Source organism: Schistocerca cancellata, chromosome 4 (genome assembly GCF_023864275.1).
Source record: "Schistocerca cancellata isolate TAMUIC-IGC-003103 chromosome 4, iqSchCanc2.1, whole genome shotgun sequence".
In the NCBI taxonomy this organism is placed as follows: Eukaryota; Metazoa; Arthropoda; class Insecta; order Orthoptera; family Acrididae; genus Schistocerca; species Schistocerca cancellata.
The window spans coordinates 858449423-858473938 of record NC_064629.1 but is presented as its reverse complement, the minus strand read 5'-3'; the positions used below and the strand labels follow the sequence as shown (position 1 = coordinate 858473938).

The 24516-nt window shown below is 46.8% G+C and overlaps 1 protein-coding gene across 6 annotated transcripts in view; it reads right to left on the bottom strand.

The window, feature by feature from the left end:
• Window positions 1-24516, bottom strand: part of LOC126184987 (UBX domain-containing protein 4-like) — a 136207-nt gene that overhangs the window by 67116 nt on the left and 44575 nt on the right. Inside the window, exon 1 of one of the 6 annotated variants that reach the window (XM_049927696.1) lies at window positions 1753-1774. The exons of the other annotated variants lie outside the window; for them this stretch is intronic. Coding sequence (XP_049783653.1) covers window positions 1753-1759 — 7 coding nt within the window. The 5' untranslated portion in view covers window positions 1760-1774. Of the gene's footprint in view, window positions 1-1752; window positions 1775-24516 lie in introns of those variants that run through there. 6 annotated transcript variants of the gene reach the window in all.

Below are 24516 nucleotides of genomic sequence, written 5' to 3'. Positions count from 1 at the left end.
TACTGCAAAATTTTATGCCATGATATTAATATTACATTTGAACATAGTAAAGTTATAAAAATCAAATACTTCTATACAGTATTTTTGGATAAAAAATAAACACCATTTTTACAAGATTTTTTTAGCGAATTTAGGGGCTAAGTGGTACCCCTTTTCCTACTGTGCCCAAATTGCAAACAACCTTTTTTTTTAGTAATAGAACCAAAATAAGAGTAGCACAGATAAAATTTCAGGTCTGGAAAATAAGGGCCACGATAATCCACACAGTTATTCTGTTCTAATTTCCCCATTCTACTATGTATCACACACTATTTACACTGCCTGCAAAAGAGGGAGGATGCTGGTGCCAGATTCCTACCCCATTCCCTTGCTGTCTGCCTCTCCCCCTTTCTACCACCCTTAGACCACTTCACTCTACAGAAAGCTGAATCTGTGTCCTCTGCACACAACAATATCTTCAACATAAAAGTTTAGGCTGGAATCATGACAAGCTAGATTTTAATTTAAAATATGTGTGGATACTTGCTCCAGACTGAATGCTGAAAGGCATAATCAGTCTTAAATGATGATGATGATGATGATGATGATGATGATGATGATGACGACTTGCCTAACCAGTTACATTGGAGAACAAATACTGCAACATAATCAGTTTCCTGCATTTGTTTATGTGAATTCCACTCTCCACGTGATGTCACCATCAACAGAAGTTGGAATTCCAAGAGATGTCACCCAACCACTGACAAGCTTGAACACCATCATAAAAGAAGACAGTCATCTCCTGATGGTATTAATCTTTGAAAGCTTGAGTTTAACTACCATTTGATGTGGTCTGAACACCAAGAAAATTTTATACAAGGATACCATCACAAAATACTTTAGCGTCATATACTGCCTTGGACTGCATTACACATCAGCCAGAGTGAGACACACACACTACAAGGATATGGACACGATCAAACACACTCCACAGGTACCTTGGGGAGGATCCAAAAAGTAATAAGATGAATGTCTGAGCATAAGCACCATAAGATTATGGCTTCTTTTTGAGAGGCTTGGAGTGACATTACCACTCCTTAGTATTCTTTGAATGCTTGCAGTTTGATGGGGTTTGTGGTAGTTTGTCATCTCTCTTGCCATGACTTCATGCGCCCTTAGGTCAGTGCCCAAAGTTCCCAGATATAACCATTGTTTTGGCTCCTTAGCCAGCCTGTCATTGAGTCCACTGCCTGGTGGGCCCATGTCACTGAGTGTCTAAAGGAAAGTTGTGGAGGTTCCAGCACTGTGTGTGTCTTAAGAGTAGATTATGGATATTAAGAAATCAGTATCTTTGGTGAGTAGTATAGTTGTATTGCCTGCAGTCCACTCAGGGACTGCATGTGAGAAAGTCCTGGGTTGGAAGAGTTCTGATGTGTTATAGATCTCTAGATACATAGCAGTGAGATCTGTCATGTATATGCTGCATGTATTTGGTAGTGAGTGTTGCTCATGGCTGCCCATGTTCATCTAGGCATAGCCAACATGACTGTTGACCTGTCTTTGTGCACAATTCCAAATTCCAAAACATGAATAATCATGAAGGATGATGTAGAATATGCATGGGTTGTTGGTGGCATTATGGTTTCCCTTGAAACCATACAGAATTCATACTACTGGACAGAGGACATACCACACAGGAGATAATGATGTGGCTTTGTTTACACGGCATGCTGATAAATTTGAGTTTGAATGAAACAATAAGTTTACTGGTACCAGTCATGAGGTCCTCGAAGTTGCAGGTCAGCAGGTCTGCCTGTTCAGAGATGATTCACAAGTTGTTGCATACTTCGAGGTTGGAAAAGAGTAGGATAACAAGGTTGTTCAGACCTCTGGTTTATTGTGATTGCATAACTGACAGTAGTTTCCAGCAGTTGTTAGATGACCACTTCTACATGGAGACTGTCAACTGCATTTGCACAAGAGGCTCCAATTGCTAGTCTTACTCCATAACTATTGTGTACAGGGTCAAATAACTGATGTATAGATGGTGATGCTAAACCGTAAGACATGCATCCAAAGTCCATTCCATTCTCCTGGAGGTGTTGCTGAGGCAATAGAGCATTAGGTTTCCTCATCAAGTTCGTCTTTAGTTGGCATGGTAACTTGTCAGTCTGTTGTCAGATCTAAATAGTGGAATTCTTCAACTATTTGTAGCAGATGATCTCCTAAGTTAGGCACAGAGTGGGGCTGTACAAACCTGAGTCTACAGAAATGTATTACACAGGATTTTGTTTATGAGGAATGATACACATGATCATTAGCCCAGTCATGCAACTTCTGTATGGCATTCCATAGTGTGCAATGATGTAGCGCTGCAATATAAGCAGTAATAATCAACATCACAAAGAGGGTAGCACTCAGTAGTTAAAACATTCCAGAGAACAGGGTCCAACAGTCATCAGTATTAAGGGTTGTACCCAGTTGGATCCAAAACAGTCTACGAGATAAAAAGTTTTCACTGGAAAAAAATTGGCAGGCAGCCCCAGAAACCACACTTACGCAGTGTGGATAAAATGCTGAAGAGCCATGTTGTGTCATACACATTTCGTTGGTCAAAGACTACAGTGATCAGTTGTCAGGCTGTGTTAAGGCACCATGGATCACAAATTCTTGTGACAGATGGTCAGTAGTGGACAGAGTTTTTTGGAAACGATAATGGAATTGAGAAAGCAGCTCATCAGATTTCAAACACCAACAGTCATTTATTAAACACTCTTCCCAATAATTAACCTGAGCTGACTGGCAGAAAAATTGGTCTGTAATTATCTACGTTTGCTGCTTCTTTTCGTGGTTTCAAGATGGAGACCAATGAGAAGCAATTATCCTCCTCCTATATTCAATTAAAAATCTCTAGCATACTTTTATTACTGCTATTACTGATGTGCTGTAGCATTTGATTATGTATTTTGTCAGGCCATAAGAGAGTATCCCAACATAAAACAAATGTGCTATCCCTTTCATTTACAGAGATGTTAGAAGTTGGTAGGTATCGAGAGAGGAAGAATAAATTGCTGTGCTCTGCCAGGTGTTAGTGATTTGCAAAGGCAGTGTAGTAACTGTTAGGCACAGACACTCCAGCAGTGTGCTGCTTGAGGTTTTGCTATATGTGAGGCCATGGGATTGGTACTAAAGTCTCTATTAACAGAGATGCTAGAGATTCTTGTTGGCAAACAACAACCACAAATGTGGCAGACTTTAGCCTATATTAAAGAGAACAGGGTATTAACCATCATAGAAGACACACATTGTTTCCAACATTTATTTTAACATTTTTTAAATTACAAACTGTGATCTCAACTGGACTCATTTAAATAAAATGAAGTCATCCACTGACAGGTGGTGTTTATGATTTTGAATATTTCCTCTATGTTCTGTAATGCCTTAAGCTACTTCTTCAGAGTACCATGGTAAAGGTTTCCATTGGGGAGGCCCCAAAGATAAGTGGATTGTTGCATCCACAGTGCACACCATAGTAGCAGTAGCATCTCATACCACATCATCGATTGCTTCCTCCTGCTCAATGTCAGTCAGCACCTTGAAGGTGTAGACCTGTCAGTCAGTGGTTCAAAGAAACTAGCACAGTACAAATTAATTATTTCTTTGGTCTGGTAGGGATACTATAACTGGGAGACTGTCACTCTCACAGAGGTATTCGTGAACATCCTACTGGGTTGCAGTGGTAAGTATTGGACTGCAAACTGGAATATCTACTGTTGAGCAAGTACCATGGGCAATGGTAAAATATGTTGCAGGTCCTATGTTTAGCAAGCAGAGTTCATACAGAGAGTAGTCCTCCTTGCAGTTGCCCTCTACTGTTCTTGGTGGTGCTACCCCATTAATGTTTCTGAACACTAAAATCCCATAACAACATAACAGGTGGGGGTAATTGTTGTTCCACAAGGTTGCCTTCTCTTGGTAAGAGATTTGAGAGCTGGAGGATCTTGGTACTGTTACTGTCATAAGTTACAGAGGTCTGCTAGGTGCCGATACTGACTATTCCATTTCCACTGAAGTAATGTTAAAAAAAGGGAATTGAAAACAATGAGGAAGAAAAGGCATGTAGGTCATTTTACTGGTTGTTTCTATACTTCCTGTGAGGATTGTGTAAAACATATGGGCTTATCTGCTTTCAAGGATGCAGTGCCAGATCAGACTCTGTTTTTCTTTTCTTTTTCTTTCTTTTTCAGTTTCTCATTCTGAAGATGATGACAACTGGGCCATCCTGTGACCAAACACCTGAAGCTTTTTCTATTACTGTCAGCTAGCATTGGGTCACAGACCTGCTCTCTTTTGGAAGGGTACCTCAGTCGGTATCCCCCTATGTACTGACGTCAGAGGATGTTGAGATTTCTCCAGCTGCACCTGTGTGGAGGCATCTGTTGTTGCCATGAGTTTGGAAGCTGAAGTGGTTGGTATCTTCAACTGGGGATGAGTAGTCTGACCTATTATATGGCTACGGCCACTAAGAGAAAATACAGGTAGACACTGACCACATTTTCGGATGGGAGATTAGATACGGTGTTTGCAAACTTAATTGCTATGTTGAACAGATCGAGCTGTTCACATTTAATTCTCATCATGAAGAAGGATAGTCACTGAATGTTTTATACTCATATTTTCCTTCCTTCCTTGAGTACAGAGCAAGTTGGCGAACAGGACAATGCTGCCCTGCACAATTAACACTCTTGGGTATATCTTCGTGCAGTGCTCTTCCACAATTCCACAAGCAGATTCAGCAGTGGATCAGGAGGACATGTGTCCAAAACGCAAGCACTGAAAACATTTCATAGTCGGAGGAACCTAAGGTTAAATATCACATCTGCATAGTGTTACCTTAACCTTTTGGAGTAGGATGGTTCCTTCAAAAGTAGGTATAAAAGCACCCATGTCTATCTGATTGTCCTATGGAGCTCTCTGGATACAATACACAAAATCGACAACTACTCATTTTAGGTTGGCACATTATTTGTCATCATTCTGAATCTCTATGGAATATGATGTCTTAAATCATACTGAGGCTTTTATGTGGACTGATAGTGACTGGGCCCCCAGTTTATCATTACTTCTGCAAACCTATCCTTCATATGTTCCGCAAAGTATAATGGGCTGCTGTGCTATAATTACTTTCTGAATTATAGCTGCTAGCTCCATCTGCTAAGATGGCAGGATCAGTAGGGTCATTTGTTTCCACAAGTTCGATATATTTCATTTGGGGGCCATGTACTCTGATGGCACTCTCTCTGACAAGAGGCTCTCCCCATGCACGCAAACCACTTTCAGCAATGGTCACCTGGCACAATGGTCATGGCCTGGAGTCCTGGGGGCCCAGGAAAGAGTGGCAGCACCTGTTCCAAAGCTTCCACAGGTAGTTTACTGATCGGACATCAGTAGTACACTCTCTGCACTGCCAAGGGCGCATAACGCCCTCCATGTCAGGCTGGCAACCTTGTTGGATTTGTGGTGCATATTTTAGTTCACATGGTTAAGGTGTGCAAAATATCTTCATCCAATATGGACAGCGTGTCTTTCTCATGTGGTCTATACTGCTGTACAATTTAGAAAAAAAGGGAAGAGTAAAATCCTGAAGGGCCGAAAAACTGTATATTATATGAGCAATACCTTGTGGTAGTTATGACACAATTAAATTAAAAGAAAGTGCTAATCACAGCTATGTTGTCAACATGAGAGTCTGCCTAAAGGGAATACCAGCTTAGTTGCATCTTACGATATGTAGGAGTTACCACGAGCCTATTCTAACCTAGGCCTCACAAGGGAGTGTTTACAGGACAGTCATAGTTTAGGCAGATGCCAGACAGATTCATTGGTAGAATCTTCAGGATCCTCCATCAACACAGTAGTAAGCAGCTTACAAAACACTCATTCAACCAATACTTACATACTGCTCATCAGTCTGGAATCTGTACCAGGTAGAGGAAATAGAGAAGAGCCAATAAATATCTGCATGTTTTGTTACAGGTTCATTTAGTAAGTACAAAAGCCTCATGGAGATCTTCAGCCAACAATAGTGGCAGACATTGCAAGAGAGGTGTTCTGAAACAGGGTATAGTCTACTGTTAAAGTTCTGAAAATTTATGTTTCTTGAAGAGTCAAACAGTGTATCATTTCCTTCGGTGTATACCTCACCAAAAGAGCATGAAGATAAAATCAGAGAGATTGAAGCCCACACAGAGGCTTACCAGCAACCATTCTCTGTCTAACCATATATGACTGGAACAGGAAAAGGGGGAAATGACATTGGTACACAAGGTACTCTTCGCCACACACTGTAATAAGGTGGCTGGCAGAGTATAGATGTAGCTGTAGACTTGCCATACAGAAATGGAACTAGTTGCGTGGAGGGAAAGGGGGGGGGGGGGGGGAGTGCGTTTGTGGGGTAAGGGACTAATCAGTGAGAATGACTGCAACAGTTAGTATAGATCCTTGTAGAATGTCATTCTCTTGGACCCATTTATGCACCAATTATAACTGAAAACTGACAAAACAAATCAGTAATGATCTTCAAAAGCCTCTGTCATAGAGGGTGAGTAAAACGTGACAGCATCAAGCAGTGTTGTACTCCTTACATAGGTAAAAAAAAAGACTGCAATGACATGTCGAAGTTCAGAAAAAGCATATCTGATTGCCATTTATAAACTAACTAGATAGTCAGTTGTTGATCATACCTCCCGGGAGACACGCTGATAGGGGGCCAAAAAGCTCCACGACTCAAGAACCCAGCATAATCATCAGGCTAGCATTATTTCAAGCAATTTGCACAGTACATTGGTAAGGCTAATCGGTTGGTAGCTGTTTATGAATATTAGGTTATTGTCCGACTTAAAGATTGGGATGATGATGATACAATCTCATCATTGGGAAACGAAAACACCTTCTAAGCAAATACTATTGAAGGCCCTGAGTAGATGGACCCTTTGAGTAACATTTATATGTTGGATCACCTGGCGATGAATTTCATCAGGGCCTGAGACTGTATCATGTGATGATTCCAGAGCCTGAAGCAGGTTTATTGATGGGTTCATTATGAAGTTCCGTATGACTGGGGGGAGGGATAGGAAGATTTCTTCAACTTATCATTTATGCATTCCAAAGAAGAGGACACTGACAATATAACAAAGTGGGTCACAAGGTGTTCACCAAGGAAGGGTGCATCAGCAAAAATACAACCCTGAAAGAAGAGAAAAGGTACTGCTGGCAGCTTGGAAAACTAAGGAGCTTAGCCAACACCTGCAATGAAGTGGCACACATTCCCAAGGCAATGTACTGCTCCCAGTATTCCATCTTACCAGATTTAATTTGGCAGTGAGTCTCAGTGCAAAGCAGCTTAAAAGTGAGGAGGATGCTGTGTGAAGAATGTTGCTCGAGACATTTTAGGACCCTTCAGCAATCCTGAACCACTGTTGCAAATGTCTTTACTCTGCCATGGCACTGGTCACCGGTGGGGGGGCACAGTAGAAATGGGAACAGCAGCTCCAGCACAGCAGCACAGGTAATCTCGTCTACGATGTCTCCTGTAGCCTCGACCAAATCTGATGGGGAGGGGGAGGGGGGGCGCAAATGTGACAGCAGCGGTGGACAACCTGCCAGGTGGCTCTTTGAAGAGCCCAAAATGGTAATTGATCCATCAGGTGCACACAGGGGAGTGACACGATCACCAGAATGTAGCCTCTGTCACAAAGATTGTTGTGTTTCGAGGACTGGAGTGGTGCAACAAGACTGGGGAATTAGATCTTAACATCGACAGCTGAAAACGTGACATGGTGGCACTGAAGTGGGTAGAAATACCGTAATTAAGGAGACATTGCTCAGGATCAGAAAGCAGCTGGTCAATCAGAAGGCCACTACCAGACAAAGTGGTATTTACCCTCAGGGGATGGTGCACAATGAAATCCTCAAGTAGGTGAAAAGGGAAGGTGGAGGGAGTTTGTGAATTAAGGTGGTCACTTCAAGATAAGTATATCCCCTGCCAGGAGGTAAATAAATGCTATGTATGGAGATTGCTGGGGAACTTTTGCACTCATACAGCTATTGTTTCCAACATGGTACAGAGGGGTATCCACTCACTGATGACATCTGGACGAAACAATGCACAGATCCTCCAGATGCTACCTCAGTTCCAGTACAGTTCCAACAGAATGCACAGCAAACTTGAAGAGTTGGGGAACAGTCATCAGTGAACTGTGTGTGTTTGAGAGCTATACAAATTACAGATCAAGATGACATTAGCTGTAGTTCTGGCAGGTGACATTATATCCACTGCAATTCCACTAGAGGTTGGGACTGTCCAGGTTAGACACAAAGCAGAAAGGGAGAACAGGTCATGCCCCAGGATCACTGTCACCAGTGGTGGTGGAAAACACCAAATAACATCAGTTCAGAGTTGGAAAGCATTGGGAGATCTGGTGCACCTGGGGTCACTGGAGTAGCCTTACCCTGAGATTTCTCCTTCTTCTCTTTCATAACTTTTGTCGGTAGTTATCCCTCTAAGGGCTTGTCTGCTGTAGGTGTAGGAACAGAAGAAGAGCAGGTAGCCCTGGGACCCACAGCCTAATGCTGCTTCGGTCCTGGCTGGTACTGGGCCTTTTATCCGAGGTGTTTGAAGAGGGAGCTCTTTCACCGATGGACACTGGAGGATGAAGCTGCTTCTCCATTTGGGTGTGAGTATGAGACTTCCACTGATGGTACGACAGCAACCATCAGATGGGATGCCTATCACCACTGGTCAGGTTTATTTGTGTTGAAGGAGTAAATATGCCAGATACTACTGATTACCTGGCCACAGTAGGGGCAAAAGTCAGTATCATTGAGGCTGGATACCAATGATATTTTTTCTGAGCTTCAAAATGTGAGAGATGACCTGTGATCTTCAGTTCCTACATTCTGCATTTGTTGAGGTAGTCAGCACACTTTGGGGATTGGGCAGGGTGGCATCCTGGCATCCCCACATCTGACACAGGTAGGTGGCAATGCAGTGAAGCATGAAATGGCTGGCCATAGTCTCCACAAATCAGATCGTATGTACACTAGACAGAGGTTGCCCAGAGCACTGGCATGTAAAGCATCACATTGGGGAGTGGTGGGTGGATGGGTGGGTGTATTGGGGGGGGGGGGGGGGGGTAGGAAGTACAGCTCCACATAACAGCAGTAACACAATTTTGACCTCTCCTGGAAGCAAATCATCCCTAAAATGAACAATAAATGTGTCAGTGTCTAATTTATTGTCTTGTTCATAACAATTAGCACTAAACTGCTATCTATCGTAAGATACTGCTGGGACAAACAGGACACTTTGTTTCACGATGGCAAATGCCATGATGCCACTTACTCCAAGCAAGAGCTTTCACAACAGGCACCATCTAACCACAGCAAAGGCCACCTGGCAGAATGGCTGTGTCTGACATCTTGGTCCCCCAAAATGGATAGGCATCTACTCTTCAGCATGAACAGTTGGAACTGTTGGTTGTGAAACAGAGTAAAGTAGGATGCGTGGGCATCTGATACAGTGAACACATAGTTTGCATAGAGCTATTTGTGTCTGATCCTCAGTGGGGGGATACCATCTTCCACCAGGATATTTTCTGTGAGGGCTGTAAGGGAGACTCGAGTTGCCAACCATCACTGTGGTGGACAGATCTAACAAGTACTGTACTGATGGTGCTGCTAACCCATAGGCAACACATCCATAGTCCAGGTGGGATAAAATCAAAGCTTTGTCGAATTGCAGAAATGTGTAGTCTGCTCCACGGAAGGTGTTGCAGAGAAATCTGAGTGTATTAAGTTTCCTCATGCAATGTGCCTTTAGCTGGCATACATCTGGTAACCTTATTAACTTATCAAACAAAAGATCTAAAAATTTGAAATTTTGAACAACTTCAAGTAACTGGTTACCAAGGCAAAGTTTTGGGTGAGGAAGCACAGCACTGAGTTGACGAAAGTGAATGACAAGTTTCCATGGAAGAAAATTGATACCCGTGATTCAGGGCCCAGCTTTTCACTTTCTGCATGGCTCCCCACAGTTAGCACTCTGTGGGGGCATATTGACAGAGTTGTGATTCAAGAAAAGAGTGTCCACACACAAGACAGGGAGACTGGGTCCCATGGCAGTTGCTATGACACTGATTACAAAGTAACAGAGAGTTATGCTTCTCTAGTAGGAAGAAGGATGGGGGCGGCTTTTCCTTTACATATTGATCAGTGAGACTTGAACTTATGCCAACCTGGAACAGTGGGAGGGATAGGAAATTCTGCATAACGATGGGTAAGCAAACTCAGAAACCCAACTCGTGCAGTGTGGACAGGATGTGATAATATCAGATGATATTGTATGCCTTCTGCAGATCAAAGAACACGGCAACCAGTTATCGGTTATGTGGGAACACATTGCACACTTCAGGTTTCAGGCACATCCGTTGGTCTGGACTGATCACCTGAGAGCTGCATTCAAATTGCGATATTTTTTTTCCCTGGCTTCCAGGCATCAACACAGCCATCAGTTGAGCATTCTTTCAAACATTTTACACAGCCCATTTAGTTGGTAATTAGTCAAAATTTGTGTCTCATTTCCCGATTTCAGGATAGAAATAATTCTCTCCCACGAATGGTAGGGAGATTTCCCTTCTTTTCAAATATGATTAAAAACCCTGAGGATGTGTTTTATGTTGTCACTGATAAAGTGTTCAAGCATTTCATTGTTGATTTTGTTAGGTTCATGGGCTGTGTCTTGCCACTCTGCTACGACACTGTGGAGCTTCCATTCACTAAATTGAACACTGTATGATTCGAAGCCTTGCACAAGGAAGGATAAGGAGTTTCACTCCACCAGGTTTTATGGTTCATGAATAGTGACATTTATCAGTAACCAAGGGATCAGTACAGATGTCAATGTTGAAGGAGATGCAAGGAACTACTGTGGACGGCTGTAGGCTGCAAATGGAGTGGAATTTAGTTCATACTTGCAATGAGAGGGTGTGCCAACACCCACCCTTTCTCCTTTTTAATAAAAACTATGCTTTCACCGACATCCCTTTAATCTTTTTCAAAGTCCCATAGAAGGATGGTGCTTGTGTTACTGTGTGTTACTGCAGTGGCCTCCTACACTCTCTGATAGTCACATTTATTTCTTATGACCACCAAGGCATTGATTTCCAGTGGGGAGGGCCTGAGGACTAGGATATCACTGCTTCCACAACATGTATAATTGTGTCAATAGGATCTTGTAGAACTCCTTTCATATCCTTCTTTTCATTGGCTTCAAAAGTTGCTTTCAAAGTAAAAGCTTCACAGTTGGCTTTCCGAAGCAGCCAGTGCAGTGCATATGCCATTGTCACTGGTTTGAGAAAGAAGAGAGTGATAGGAAAATGGTCACTGTTATGGAAGTCCCCATGGATGTTCAGCTGCATCAAGGCTGAGATGCTCAGGTTGCAGATTGTAATGTCTGTGGCCTATTATGTCTTGTAGGCCGAACTGAAATGTTCGGTAGCTTCACTGTTAAGTAGGCATACTTCCTTTTTCTGCTGCACAGAGAAGTGTCGACACTGAAGTTCTCTAGTAGGAAGAAGGATGGGGACAGCTGTTCCACTAGGTCCACCAGCCCGTTATATGGCATGCATCTGTGTGGAAGGCAGGTAGATATTACGGAATGTTTCTCTGATATGTGAAATGGACTGGCCAGCTTCCAATATAGTGATGGTTGGTTGGTTTAAAGAGAGGGGGGGGGGGGGGGTGGGGGGGAGGCGAAGGGACCATACTATGAGGTCACTGGTCCCTTGTTCCTAATAAAACAATAATGAAAGAGATGAGACATATAACACAAAACGGAAAGAAAGGAAAAACCAGAAGAGTGAAGGAAAGGCAACGAACACTAAAAGGAACAAAGGAGGACAATAAAACAACAGAGACGCTGGAAACAGAAGAGAGTAAAACAAGAAATCTGATTACAGTGGTTGGCTGACCACGAGAATAAAAAGGAGAAGCCGGCCACTGTGCAACACATTAAAACCTACACCCTAAAAGCACTAGAGTGGAGGACACAGAGGGACAAAAGACATGCACTAAAACTTAGATCAAATGATAAAACCCACCCTCACGAATAAAACGTAGAACTAAATCAGCCAATGAGGTGTTGTCAGATAAAATGAGCGGCAATGAGTCTGGTAACCCAAGATTTCGTCGCAGGGCAGTCAAAGTGGGACAGTGCACCAGAATATGGGTCACTGTCAACCGGGCTCCGCACCGAGACTGGAGCCGGTCTTCACGGCGCAAGAGGTAACCATGGGTCGCCCAAGTGTGGCCAATGTGGAACCGGCAGAGGACACCAGATTCCCTGCAAGAGGCCCACATGGAAGACTTCCACACATTCATAGTGTCCTTAATGACACGCAGTTTGTGGTGTGTACTGTTATGCCATTCCATCTCCTAAAGCCAAAAAACCCTACGGAGTAGATCAGAATGCAGGTCAGGTTCGGAGATGCCCATCTTCAGAAGTGGTTTCCGCGTAGCCTGTTTGACCAGCCTGTCGGCAAGTTTGTTGCCTGGGATGCCGACGTGTCCTCGGGTCCATATGAACACCACTGAACGACGGGATGGACACTACCAAACGATGGCGAGGGTAGCATTGGTTGACAGCTTGTAGGCTGCTCAAGGAGTCAGTGTGCAGAAGAAACAATTCCTCGGGGCATGAACGGATATACTGAAGAGTATGAGATATGGCCACCAGCTCTGCTGTGAATACACTGCAGCCATTGCGCAAGGAATGCTGTTCAATATGTCCTCCATGGACATATGCAAAGCCAACGTGAGCATCAGCCATCAAGCCATCGGTGTAAACCACTTCATAGCCTTGGTACTTGTCAAGAACCGAGAGGAAGTGGCAGCAGAGAGCCACAGGTCTAACTGAGTACTTAGGACCATGTGAAAGGTCCACCATGGAGGTGTACATGAATGGACCTCAAGTATAGGTGGTAAAGGCAAGGACTCCACTTCGAAAGAAAGGATCAGACACAAACTGCAACTGGAAGCCCTGAACTGGGCCGGCAATGTGGGAGATGAACCACCGTGGGTGGAAAAAGGAGACAGTGACTCTGATGTGTAGGAGAACTACGAACATGTGCTATATAACTGGCCAGCAGTTGTGCACATCTAACCTGCAATGGAGGCACTCCAGCTTCCACAAGCACACTGATCACCAGACTCATCCTAATAGCTCCTGTCGCTAGGCGAACACTACAGTGGTGCACTGGGTCGATTAAACGCAATGCTGAGGGTGCCGCCGAACCATAAACCAGACTCCTATCATCAAGGCGGGATTCAACAAGGGCTCTGCAAAGCTGCTGCAGCGTAGAGCGATCTGCACCCCAGTTGGTGTTGCTCAGGCAGTGGAGGGTATTGAGGTGCTGCCAGCACTTCCACTTAGCTGACGAAGGTCAGGAAGCCAAGTCAGTCGGGCGTTGAAAACCGGTCCTAAGAATCAATATGTCTCCAATAGAGTGAGTGGATCATCATTAAGGTAAAGTTCTGATTCTGGATGAACGGTACAATGCCGACAGAAGTGCATAACACATGAAATTGCGGCTAAAAACTGGAAACCATGGGATAGAGCCCATGACTGCACCTTGTGGATGGCTCCCTGTAGGCGCTGCTCAGCAACACCAGTACTGGTGGAGCAGTATGAAATGCAGAAGTCATCTGTATACAGAGAAGGTGAGATGGACGGGCCTACAGCTGTTGCTAGACCATTAATGGCCACTAAAAATAAGAGAGATACTCAATACAGAGACCTGCGCGACCTCATTCTACTGGATATTGGCAAGGATGGGGGGAGAGGGGGGATGGGGGGGGGGGGACTATGGGAGGCACCAACTTGGACATGGAAAGTACGAAGCGACAGGAAATCCTGGATAAAAGTCAAGACTGGGCCTCAGTGGCCCCACTCGTATACTGTGGCAAGGATATGACATCACCAGGTTGTGTCATACGCTTTTCGTACATCAAAAAAGATGGCAAAAGGGGGTTGGTGTCTGGAAAATGCTGCTCGGATGGCAGACTCTAGGGACACAAGATTAACAGTGGTAGAGTGACCCTGGTGGAAGCCACCCAGACATGGAGCCAGTAGGCCACGTGACTCCAGGACCCGACCCAACCCAACTGTTGACTCACCATACGTTCCAGCAGCTTAAAAAAATGTTGGTGAGGCTGATGGGCTGATAACTATCCACATCAAGCGGGTTTTTACCGGGTTTGAACACTGGAATGATGGTACCCTCCCACCACTGTGATGGAAAGATGCCATCGCACCAGATCCGGTTGAAAATGACGAGGATATGTCGCTTGTAGTCAGATGAGAGATGTTTAATCATCTGGCTATGGATCCGATCAGGCCCAGGAGCTGTGTCAGGGCAATGCGCATGGGCACTGAGGAGCTCCCATTCTGTAAATGGGGCATTATAAGATTCACTGTGGCGTGTAATAAACGAGGGGACTTTCCCTTCCAGCTGCCGTTTGAGAGTGCGAAAGGCTGGGGGGTAATTATCCAACGCAGAGGCTCCAGCATAGTGTTCAGCAATCGCGTTTGTGTTGGTAGATAACAGGCCATTTATATTAACACCAGGAACACCTATTGGTGTCTGGTACCTGGAAACACGTTTGACCTTTGCCCGGACTTGGGGAGGTGACGTATGGCACACAATGGTCGAGACATATCTCTCCCAACACTCCTGCTTTCATCATTTGGTAAGTTGGCGAACGTGAGCACGGATCCATTTAAAGGCTATGAGATCCTCCAGGCAAGGGTGCCCCTTATGCCACTGTAGAGCTTTTCGACGCTCCTTTAATTGCTTCAGTGACTTTCGGCGACCACCGAGCCGAGGGATGTCTTTTGCTGAGGGCACCCAAAAGAGCGAGGGATCGTGTTTTCTGCCACAGAAACGATTGTTGTAGTCACCTGCTCAACCATCAAATCAATGTTCCCGTGTGGGGGAGATTCAACGGTGACAGCACGGAGGAAAGTTTCCCAGTCTGCCTTGTTTAAAGCCCATCTGGGGAGGCGTCTGTGGGCTTGATGCCGAGGCACTGACAGGAAGATGGGGAAGTGGTCACTGCCACACAGGTCGTCATGTGCTCTCCAGTGGATACATGGGAGAAGTCCTGGGCTGCAAATTGATAAATCAATGGCCGAGTAACTACCATGAGCCACACTGAAATGTGTGGTGGCCCCAGCATTTAAGAGGCAGAGGTCAAACTGAGACAGTAAAGTTTCAGCATCTCTGCCTCAGCTACTAAGCACAGTGCCACCCCACAAGGGGTTATGGGCATTAAAATCCCACAAAAGTAGGAAAGGTTTAGGGAGTTGATCAATCAGTGCAGATAATACATTCAGGGATACTACACCATCTGGAGCAAGATATACATTGCACACAGTTATTTCCCGTGTCACACTTATTCTGACAGCCACAGTTTCACGAGGGGTTTGAAGGAGCACAGGTTCACTACATACTGTGTTTAGTACATAAAAGCAAAACTCCACCTGACACACATTACAGTCACTACTGTTCCTGTAGTATCCCTTATAGCCACGGAGGGCAGTGGTCCACATTGCTGGGAACCAGGTTTCCTGGAGGGCAATGCAGAAAGCAGGTGTAAAGCTTAACAGTTGCCATAGCTCAGCCAGGCAGTGGAAAAAACCGCTGCAATTCCACTGGAGGATAACGTCATCATGAGACTGGGAAGGCATTGAACTTTCAATGAGGCAGTTTACACCTCAGGGTCACCTGCTGCCACAAACTTCTTGCCTGAGCAGTCTATATCCATTGTCTGAGGGTCCGACGATATTTAAGTTCTCTGTGGACGCCAGAATTTCCACCTCATCCACAGACACAGAGCTTGGAGGTAGCGATGGTGTGGGTGACACCGCAATTCCCTTGGTCTTGGTGACCTTTTTGGATTTCTCTTACTGTTCCTTGGGTTTCCCTGGCTGGAAGGACTTCACTGATTCAGTCTCCGGGACTGAGGATGAGCATGAAGCCCTGCAACCAGCTCCTTTTGGGCTCTTCTGCCACTGGCAGGCATCATCTTTCTCACTAGCAGAAACCTGGGAAGGGGGTAACCCAAGGGACCCCTTCATAGCAAGAGCAGGCGAAGAAGTTTTACACTTCTCCAGCTTAGAGGTGGGGACGGATGTCCCCGATGGTTGCGGGGGGGGGGGGGGGGGGGTGTTGCTCCTGAAGTAGGTGGTGCAGGAGCAACAGGGAGGGAAGTGCCCCCCACCATCACACCATCAAGGGGGCAGGTGTAGTCTTCTGGCTCTGAGAGGTCACTGGGGTTGGCAGAGATGATGGTGCTAGAACTGTTGTAGTGGCAGTGTAGGACGATGTCAGGCATTCAAATTTCCTCTTAGCCTCAGTGTAGGTCGGTCTGTCCAGGGTCTTGTACTCCATGATTTTTCTTTCTTTCAGGAGAATCCTGCAGTCTGGCAAGCAGGGTGAATGGTGATCTCCACAGATGACACAGATGGGGCACATGGAGTATTGGGCATCCGCAATCTCGACATGTGACACTGTAAGTAAAGCGGGAAGACATATGACCGAACTTCCAACATTTAAAGAAACGCATTGGGAGATGGATATAGGGTTTTACATCACAGTGGTAAACCATCATCTTGACCTTCTCGAAGGCCAAGATGAAGGCACTGGTGGCAACCTGATTATCTCTCAAACCCCAGAGGACACGCCTAACGAAATGTACACCTCACTGTTCCAAACTGGTGCACAGCTCATCTTCGGATTGCAAAAGAAGGTCCCTGTCAAATATGATACCCTGGATAATATTTAAGCTCTTATGAGGTGTGATGGTTATAGAAACATCCTCCAGCTTGTCACAAGTGAGTAACGCCCATGACTGGACAGAGGATGCAGTTTTGATCAAGACTGACCAACATCTCATTTTGGACAAGCCCTCCCCCTCCCCAAACTTGTCTTCTAAATGCTCAACAAAAAAACTGAGGCTTCATCGTCATGAAACATTCTCCATCATCTCTCTAACATACTAGGTACCAGGGCTAGTAAGAGCCACTGCCATCCTTAGCCTGGCGTTCCTCCCATGGTGTGGCCTGGGAGGGGAACGATTTGGGATCTTACTTCTGTGCATTGAATTGAGCCTGTGAACACTTAAAGACTGCTGGTGTTCAACCATCAGCAAGAGATGATGTACTATGCTTCATTATAGGTCATCCACCCTGATGCCACCCACTCTGACCAGGGGCCCTCCCCACGGGTGCCACCCAGCCACAGCAATGGCCAGCTGGCAGGATGGCCATTCCTGGGAGTCCTGATGCCCCAGGGGAATGGGCATCTACCCCTTGGAATACGTGGGGAGTTAACGGCACAGGCATCATCATCAGAGCAATCCCTGTGTGGTCAGGGGGCTACAACCAACAGGGTACATGGCAGTCCCACCACAGCGGACTGGCTACCGTGCTGGATATCAGGTGCAACCAAGCAAACAAGTCCATTATCATCGGCAGTGTAGGAAACGATACTGCACAGTTGATGGAAAAATATGCCCCCAGGAGGGTGACCTCGACCAACAGTTGGAGAATGAGCAGAAGTGCAGATCCACGTCAACGAAGGATGCGATAGGTCTCTGTGCATGATGGACACGATGCACCATGTACGGCGCCCTTCCCCAACTGGCTCGCTCTTTGGGTAAATTTTGAAAAATGGAGGTCAAACCCTACAGGGAACCATCACATTCAACCTGTTCACTGAAAGTGTCTCACTGTATGAGAGTGTAAGCTCCTCCAGATGCCCTACTAGTATTAACGTGATTTTTATTGTAACAATTGTACATTTTTAATTTTTAACATTAGGGTGTTGAGTTTCTGAGAACTATGCTTCCTGAATTGACAAACAGACTGCAAAGTAGCCATCAGTTGACAGAGTTCAGCCAGGTAGTGATGGTAGCCATTACAATTTCATTCAAAGACATCAGATTGGGATCTGAGAAAGCTGTGAAGGGGAAACCACACTATGAATTATTTTGCTGTTGATTCATGCTCCACTGAGGTGGGGACAACAACAGGTAAACCAGAACAGGTAAAGCAGAATCTGGTTTCACATTCAATTTCCTTTCTGTCCCTGTGAGGTTTCACTTTATGCAAGGATTTTCCTGTCTTGACGTCTGTGATAGAAGATGACCACTCTTTTTTATGACCCGCAGCCTGTGGCTCTTTCAGCCATTGGTTGGTCTTAAGACTGCTGGTCTGTTTCACTCTGGAAGGGGGCCACCTTGGCAGGTGTCCTCTCCCCTGCTGATGATGGAGGAGACCGAGGTGTCTCCTGTTGCATCGGTGGGGTGGTTACCACTGGTGCTGTGGGTTTGAGGGTCAAGAGAGCTCATGTCATCTCCCTTGATTAAAAACAAGCTTTGAAATGTGGCTAGTGACAGAGTTGGTTTTTGAGACCTCACTGTCATAGTGTTAGGTGAGGATTTTACCACAATGTTTGCAAAATTTGATGTCATGTCAATTGGGTGGAGTTGTTTGAGTTTTTTGATGATGATTATGATGATGACTTGAGGTAATGGGCACTCAACATCGTCGTCATTAGTGCCCTGGCGAAAATTCAGCATGCCAATCTCATGGGTGGGGATGGAGGCTGTCCCCACATGCAGGGCACTTGATTATGCATTAAAGTCTGCCACCCTTCCCCACCAAATTAGGGATGAGCCCTGACATTTCACAAAATTTCACCACTCTTGTAACACTGAAATCAGTATTGGCAAGGATGGTGGGTCGATCTCCGTTGTGACTGAGGGCTGCCCTGATATCAGTACATAGGACACACATTGCAAAAATATGCTGAACTGAAAATGGCACACCACAAACTGCACAGAGTGGTGGATCCTCCCACCAGAGGAGGAAGCCATGTGTTAAAAGGACTATGTCTACTGTGCAGCCTGGTAAGCAAAACCTCCTTCCAGCAGTGAGGCTGACATTAAGTCCGCCATGCCTGTGTGGACAATTTGAGTGACTTCACTTTGTTTTCTGTCACCTGCAACCATTCAGTCTCCCACTGATGCATAATGTGTGTGTCAGAAAATGAGATGATGGCATGCAATGGGATGGGACACTGACAGACATCATCATCCCAACATGCTTCCTTGGCTACTTTATCGGCCATGTCATTTCCCTGTAACCCGATGGGGCAACATACTCAGCAAAATACCACCTCCTTGCCATGGTGTTGGAGCCGCTGTAAGTAGTCATGGATGAGCTCAGTCAACTGGTCTACTGGATACATTTGGTGAAATGCTTGTAGTGCACTAAGTGAGTCAGAACGGACAAGAAACATTGTACACTGATGTTTGTGAATCCTCTCCAGTGCCATTGTAATGCCATACAACTCCAAATCATAGTTTGTAAATTATTCCGGAAGACGCACTTTGAAAACCCTATTCAAGGAAAACAGGAACAACCAAGTAAATTCTCTTGTTGGGGTCCAACTATACAAACAACGATAAAAGTGTGGTATATATTTAAAATGGAAGAAAACGAAGTTGTAAAAACGACATATGGAGTAAAAGTTTTCTTGTACCGTGTCACGCTTAAGATCACTTTGGGCCTCTCAAGACACCAATGGTAGCAACACACTCCATCCCTGGCTGTGTATTTGGAGGTCTGATAGATCCAGATCCTCGAAATAGTCAGTAGGATATATCCCAAATGGCTTGGTTGCATAGGGCCGATTCCTCAGCAGCCGTTCGAAGTTGGTTTGGACCACTGCACTAAATGCCAATGCCTGAGGAGACACTGCGATTTTCAGTGCCTGTCAAGCCAAAATGATATGTCACTGAATCCAGAGGGGTGGTTGGCCAGCCTCTGCACATAGACTCTGAACTGGGCTGATTCGAAAGGCTCCAGTCGATATCCGAATGCCCTCATGATGAACAATGTTTAACATTTGAGGTAGGAAATATGGACTGATCCATGGACCACAGGGGCATAATCTAAACGTCATTGAATAAATAACCTATAAAACTGCAGGAGGCGGGACCTATCAGCTCCCCATGCTTTTCCACTAAGGCACTTCAAAATATTCAATGACTGGAAGCCTTTTGTTCATAGGATATTCGGAAGTGGGAGCCAATTTAATTTTGAGTCAAATAATAAACCCAAAAGTGCATAGTTTTCTGGAATAGTAAAATACTGTTTTCCATTGTGAGCACTGGTTGGTTAAACCTTCGATGAGCACTGTTAAAATTGACACAGGTAGTCTTCTCTGGTGAGAACCGAAAACCAGTTGCACTGGCCCAGGTTTCTGGCCTCCTAATGGTCAGCTGTATCTACCTCGTCGTCATTGGTTGGTTGGTTGGTTGGTTTGGGGGATGAAAGGGACCAGACTGCTACGGTCATCGGTCCCTTTTTCCAAAGACAAAGAACATCCACAGAGAATAAAAACGAGGAACAGAATAGACACAGACGATACAGAACAAAAGAAACGGAGACAAGGACAAGACAAAACGAACTAAAACCACACAGAGTGTGACAGTGGTTGGCCGACCATAGAAATAAAAAAGGAAAAGCCAACCACTTAGAAACACATTAAAAGATCAGTGTAAAATCATAGGCCAAAGGCCAGAATCAAAACAAAAAATAAAATAAAACAGAAACACTCAGAGGAAAGAATAAAAACTCCCTGCCCGAATAAAACGTAAAACTAAGGCAGCCAGAACAGGGTCATCGGATAAAACGGCAGGGAGCGTATCAGGCAGCGCAAATGTCTGCCTGACCACAGCTAAAAGGGGGCAGGCCAACAGAATGTGGGCCACCGTCAAAGCCGCCCCGCAGCGACATACAGGAGGGTCCTCCTGGCGCAGTAAATAACTGTGTGTTAGCCGGGAGTGGCCAATGCGGAGCCGACAAAGGACGACTGAGTCCCTGCGGTTGGCTCGCATGGAGGACCGCCACACAGTCGTCGTCTCCTTAATGGCACGGAGTTTATTGGGTGTAATCCGATCGCGCCATTCAGCGTCCCAAAGCGCAAAAACTTTTCGGCGGAGGACTGCCCGCAAATCAGCCTCTGGGAGGCCAACATCCAGAGATGGTTTATTCGTGGCCTCTTTCGCCAGGCGGTCAACATTTTCATTGCCCGGGATACCGACATGACCGGGGGTCCACACAAAGACCACAGAGCGGCCGCAACGCGCAAGAGTATGCAGGGACTCTTGGATGGCCATCACCAGACGAGAACGAGGAAAACACTGGTCGAGAGCTCGTAAACCGCTCAGGGAATCGCTACAGATAACGAAGGACTCACCTGAGCAGGAGCGGATATACTCTAGGGCTCTAAAGATGGCGACTAGCTCAGCAGTGTAAACGCTGCAGCCAGCCGCCAAGGACCGTTGTTCGGAATGATCCCCTAGAGTTAGCGCATACCCGACACGACCAGCAACCATCGAACCGTCGGTGTAAACAATTCCAGAGCCCTGATACGTGGCCAGGATGGAATAAAAGCGGCGGCGGAAGGCCTCTGGAGGGACCGAGTCCTTCGAGCCCTGTGCCAAGTCGAGCCGAAGGCAAGGGCGAGGAACACACCACGGGGGTGTACGCAGAGGCGCCCGGAAAGGAGGTGGAACAGGGAAAAACCCAAGCCCACAGAGAAGCTCCTTGACGCGTACGGCGATCGGACAACCCGACCGGGGCCGACGGTCTGGCAGATGGACGACTGACTGCGGGAACAGGACACGATAATTTGGATGCCCGGGCAAGCTTAGAACATGGGCAGCATAAGCGGCCAGCAAACGTTGGCGCCGGAACCGCAGTGGGGGTACACCTGCCTCCACTAGCACACTGTCCACAGGGCTGGTGCGGAAAGCACCAGTGGCAAGGCGTATCCCGCTGTGGAGAATTGGGTCCAGCACCCGTAACGCAGATGGGGATGCTGAGCCATAAGCCAGGCTCCCATAATCCAGACGGGACTGGATTAACGCCTGGTAGAGCCGCAACAGGGTAGAGCGGTCGGCGCCCCAGCGGGTGTGGCTCAAGCATCTCACAGCGTTGAGATGCCGCCAACACGTCTGTTTAAGCTGCCGGATATGAGGCAGCCAAGTCAACCGGGCATCGAAAACCACCCCCAAAAACCTGTGGGTTTCCACCACAGCAAGGAGTTCGTCGCCAAGATAAAGCCGCGGCTCAGGATGGACTGTTCGGCGCCGGCAGAAATGCATAACGCGGGTCTTGGCTGCCGAAAACTGAAACCCATGCGCTACAGCCCAAGACTGCGCCGTACGGATAGCGCCCTGTAGCTGACGTTCAACAGCTGCAATGCCAGTAGAGCTGTAATAAAGGCAGAAGTCGTCAGCATACAGGGAAGCAGAGACAGAATTTCCCACTTCCGCAGCGAGCCCGTTAATGGCTATTAAAAACAGACAGACACTTAAAACAGAACCCTGTGGCACACCGTTCTCCTGGACGTGGGTGGAACTATAGGAGGCTGCGACTTGCACGCGGAAGGTACGATACGACAGGAAATTGCGGATAAAGATCGGCAGAGGGCCCCGAAGACCCCATCCATGAAGCGTAGAAAGGATGTGATGACGCCATGTCGTATCGTACGCCTTCCGCATGTCGAAAAAGACAGCGACCAGGTGCTGACGGCGGGCAAAGGCAGTACGGATGGCCGACTCCAGGCTCACCAGATTGTCGGCGGCGGAGCGGCCTTTCCGGAACCCACCCTGAGACGGAGCCAGAAGGCCCCGAGACTCCAGTACCCAATTTAAGCGCCGGCTCACCATCCGTTCGAGAAGCTTACAAAGAACGTTGGTGAGGCTAATGGGGCGGTAGCTGTCCACCTCCAGAGGGTTCTTTCCAGGTTTCAAAATGGGGATGACAATACTTTCCCGCCATTGCGATGGAAACTCACCCTCGACCCAGAGACGGTTGTAAAGGTCGAGGAGGCGTCGCTTGCAGTCCACTGAAAGGTGTTTCAGCATCTGACAGCGGACGCGATCTGGCCCGGGAGCGGTATCAGGGCAAGCGGCAAGGGCACTCCGAAATTCCCACTCACTGAATGGAGTGTTGTAGGGTTCAGAAGCGTTGGTGCGAAAAGAAAGGCTCCGACGTTCCATCCGCTCTTTAATGGAGCGGAAGGCCTGGGGGTAATTCGCAGAAGCGGAACTCATAGCAAAATGCTCTGCTAAGCGGTTTGCAATGACGTCGGAGTCAGTACAAACTGCTCCATTCAGTGAGAGCGCAGGGACGCTGGCAGGGGTCCGATAGCCGAAGACCTGTCGAATCTTGGCCCAGACCTGCGATGGAGTGACATGGAGTCCAATGGTGGACACATACCGCTCCCAGCACTCCTTCTTGCCTTGGCGGATAAGGAGGCGGGCCCGCGCACGCAGCCGTTTAAAGGCGATAAGGTGGTCCATGGAGGGATGTCGCTTGTGACGCTGGAGTGCCCGCCGGCGATCCTTAATCGCTTCAGCGATCTCAGGCGACCACCAAGGCACAGCCCTCCGCCGAGGGGACCCAGAAGAACGGGGAATGGCAGACTCGGCGGCAGTGACGATGCCGGCGGTGACCGATGTAACCACCACATCAATGGCATCAGTTGAGAGAGGCTCAATAGCGGCAGTGGAGGAGAACAAGTCCCAGTCAGCCTTATTCATTGCCCATCTGCTAGGGCGCCCAGAAGAGTGACGCTGTGGTAGTGACAGAAAAATCGGAAAGTGGTCACTACCACACAGGTCGTCATGCACACTCCAGTGGACAGATGGTAAGAGGCTAGGGCTACAGATTGAAAGGTCAATGGCGGAGTAGGTGCCATGCGCCACACTGAAGTGTGTGGAGGCACCATCATTCAAAATCGAGAGATCGAGCTGCGACAATAAATGCTCAACGGTGGCGCCTCGACCTGTTGCCACTGACCCACCCCACAGAGGGTTATGGGCGTTAAAGTCGCCCAGTAATAAAAAAGGTGGCGGCAATTGGGCTATCAGCGCAGCCAGGACATGCTGCGCGACATCACCCTCCGGTGGAAGGTAAAGACTGCAGATGGTAAGAGCCTGCGGCGTCCACACCCTAACAGCGACAGCCTCTAAAGCTGTTTGGAGAGGGACAGACTCGCTGTGAAGTGAGTTAAGGACATAGATGCAGACGCCACCAGACACCCTTTCATAAGCTGCTCGGTTCTTATAATAACCCCGATAGCCACGGAGGGCGGGGGTGCGCATTGCTGGAAACCAAGTTTCCTGCAGAGCAATGCAGAGGAAAGGGTGAAGGCTGTAAGTTGGCGGAGCTCAGCTAGATGGTGGAAGAAACCGCTGCAGTTCCACTGGAGGATGGTTTTGTCCATGGCTGAGAAAGGCGTGCCGGGACTGGGACGGCAGATTACGCCGCTGGGTCACCTGCTGCCTCCGATTGAGCACCCGTGCTAGTGCTATTGCTATTCACGGCGTCTGAGGGAC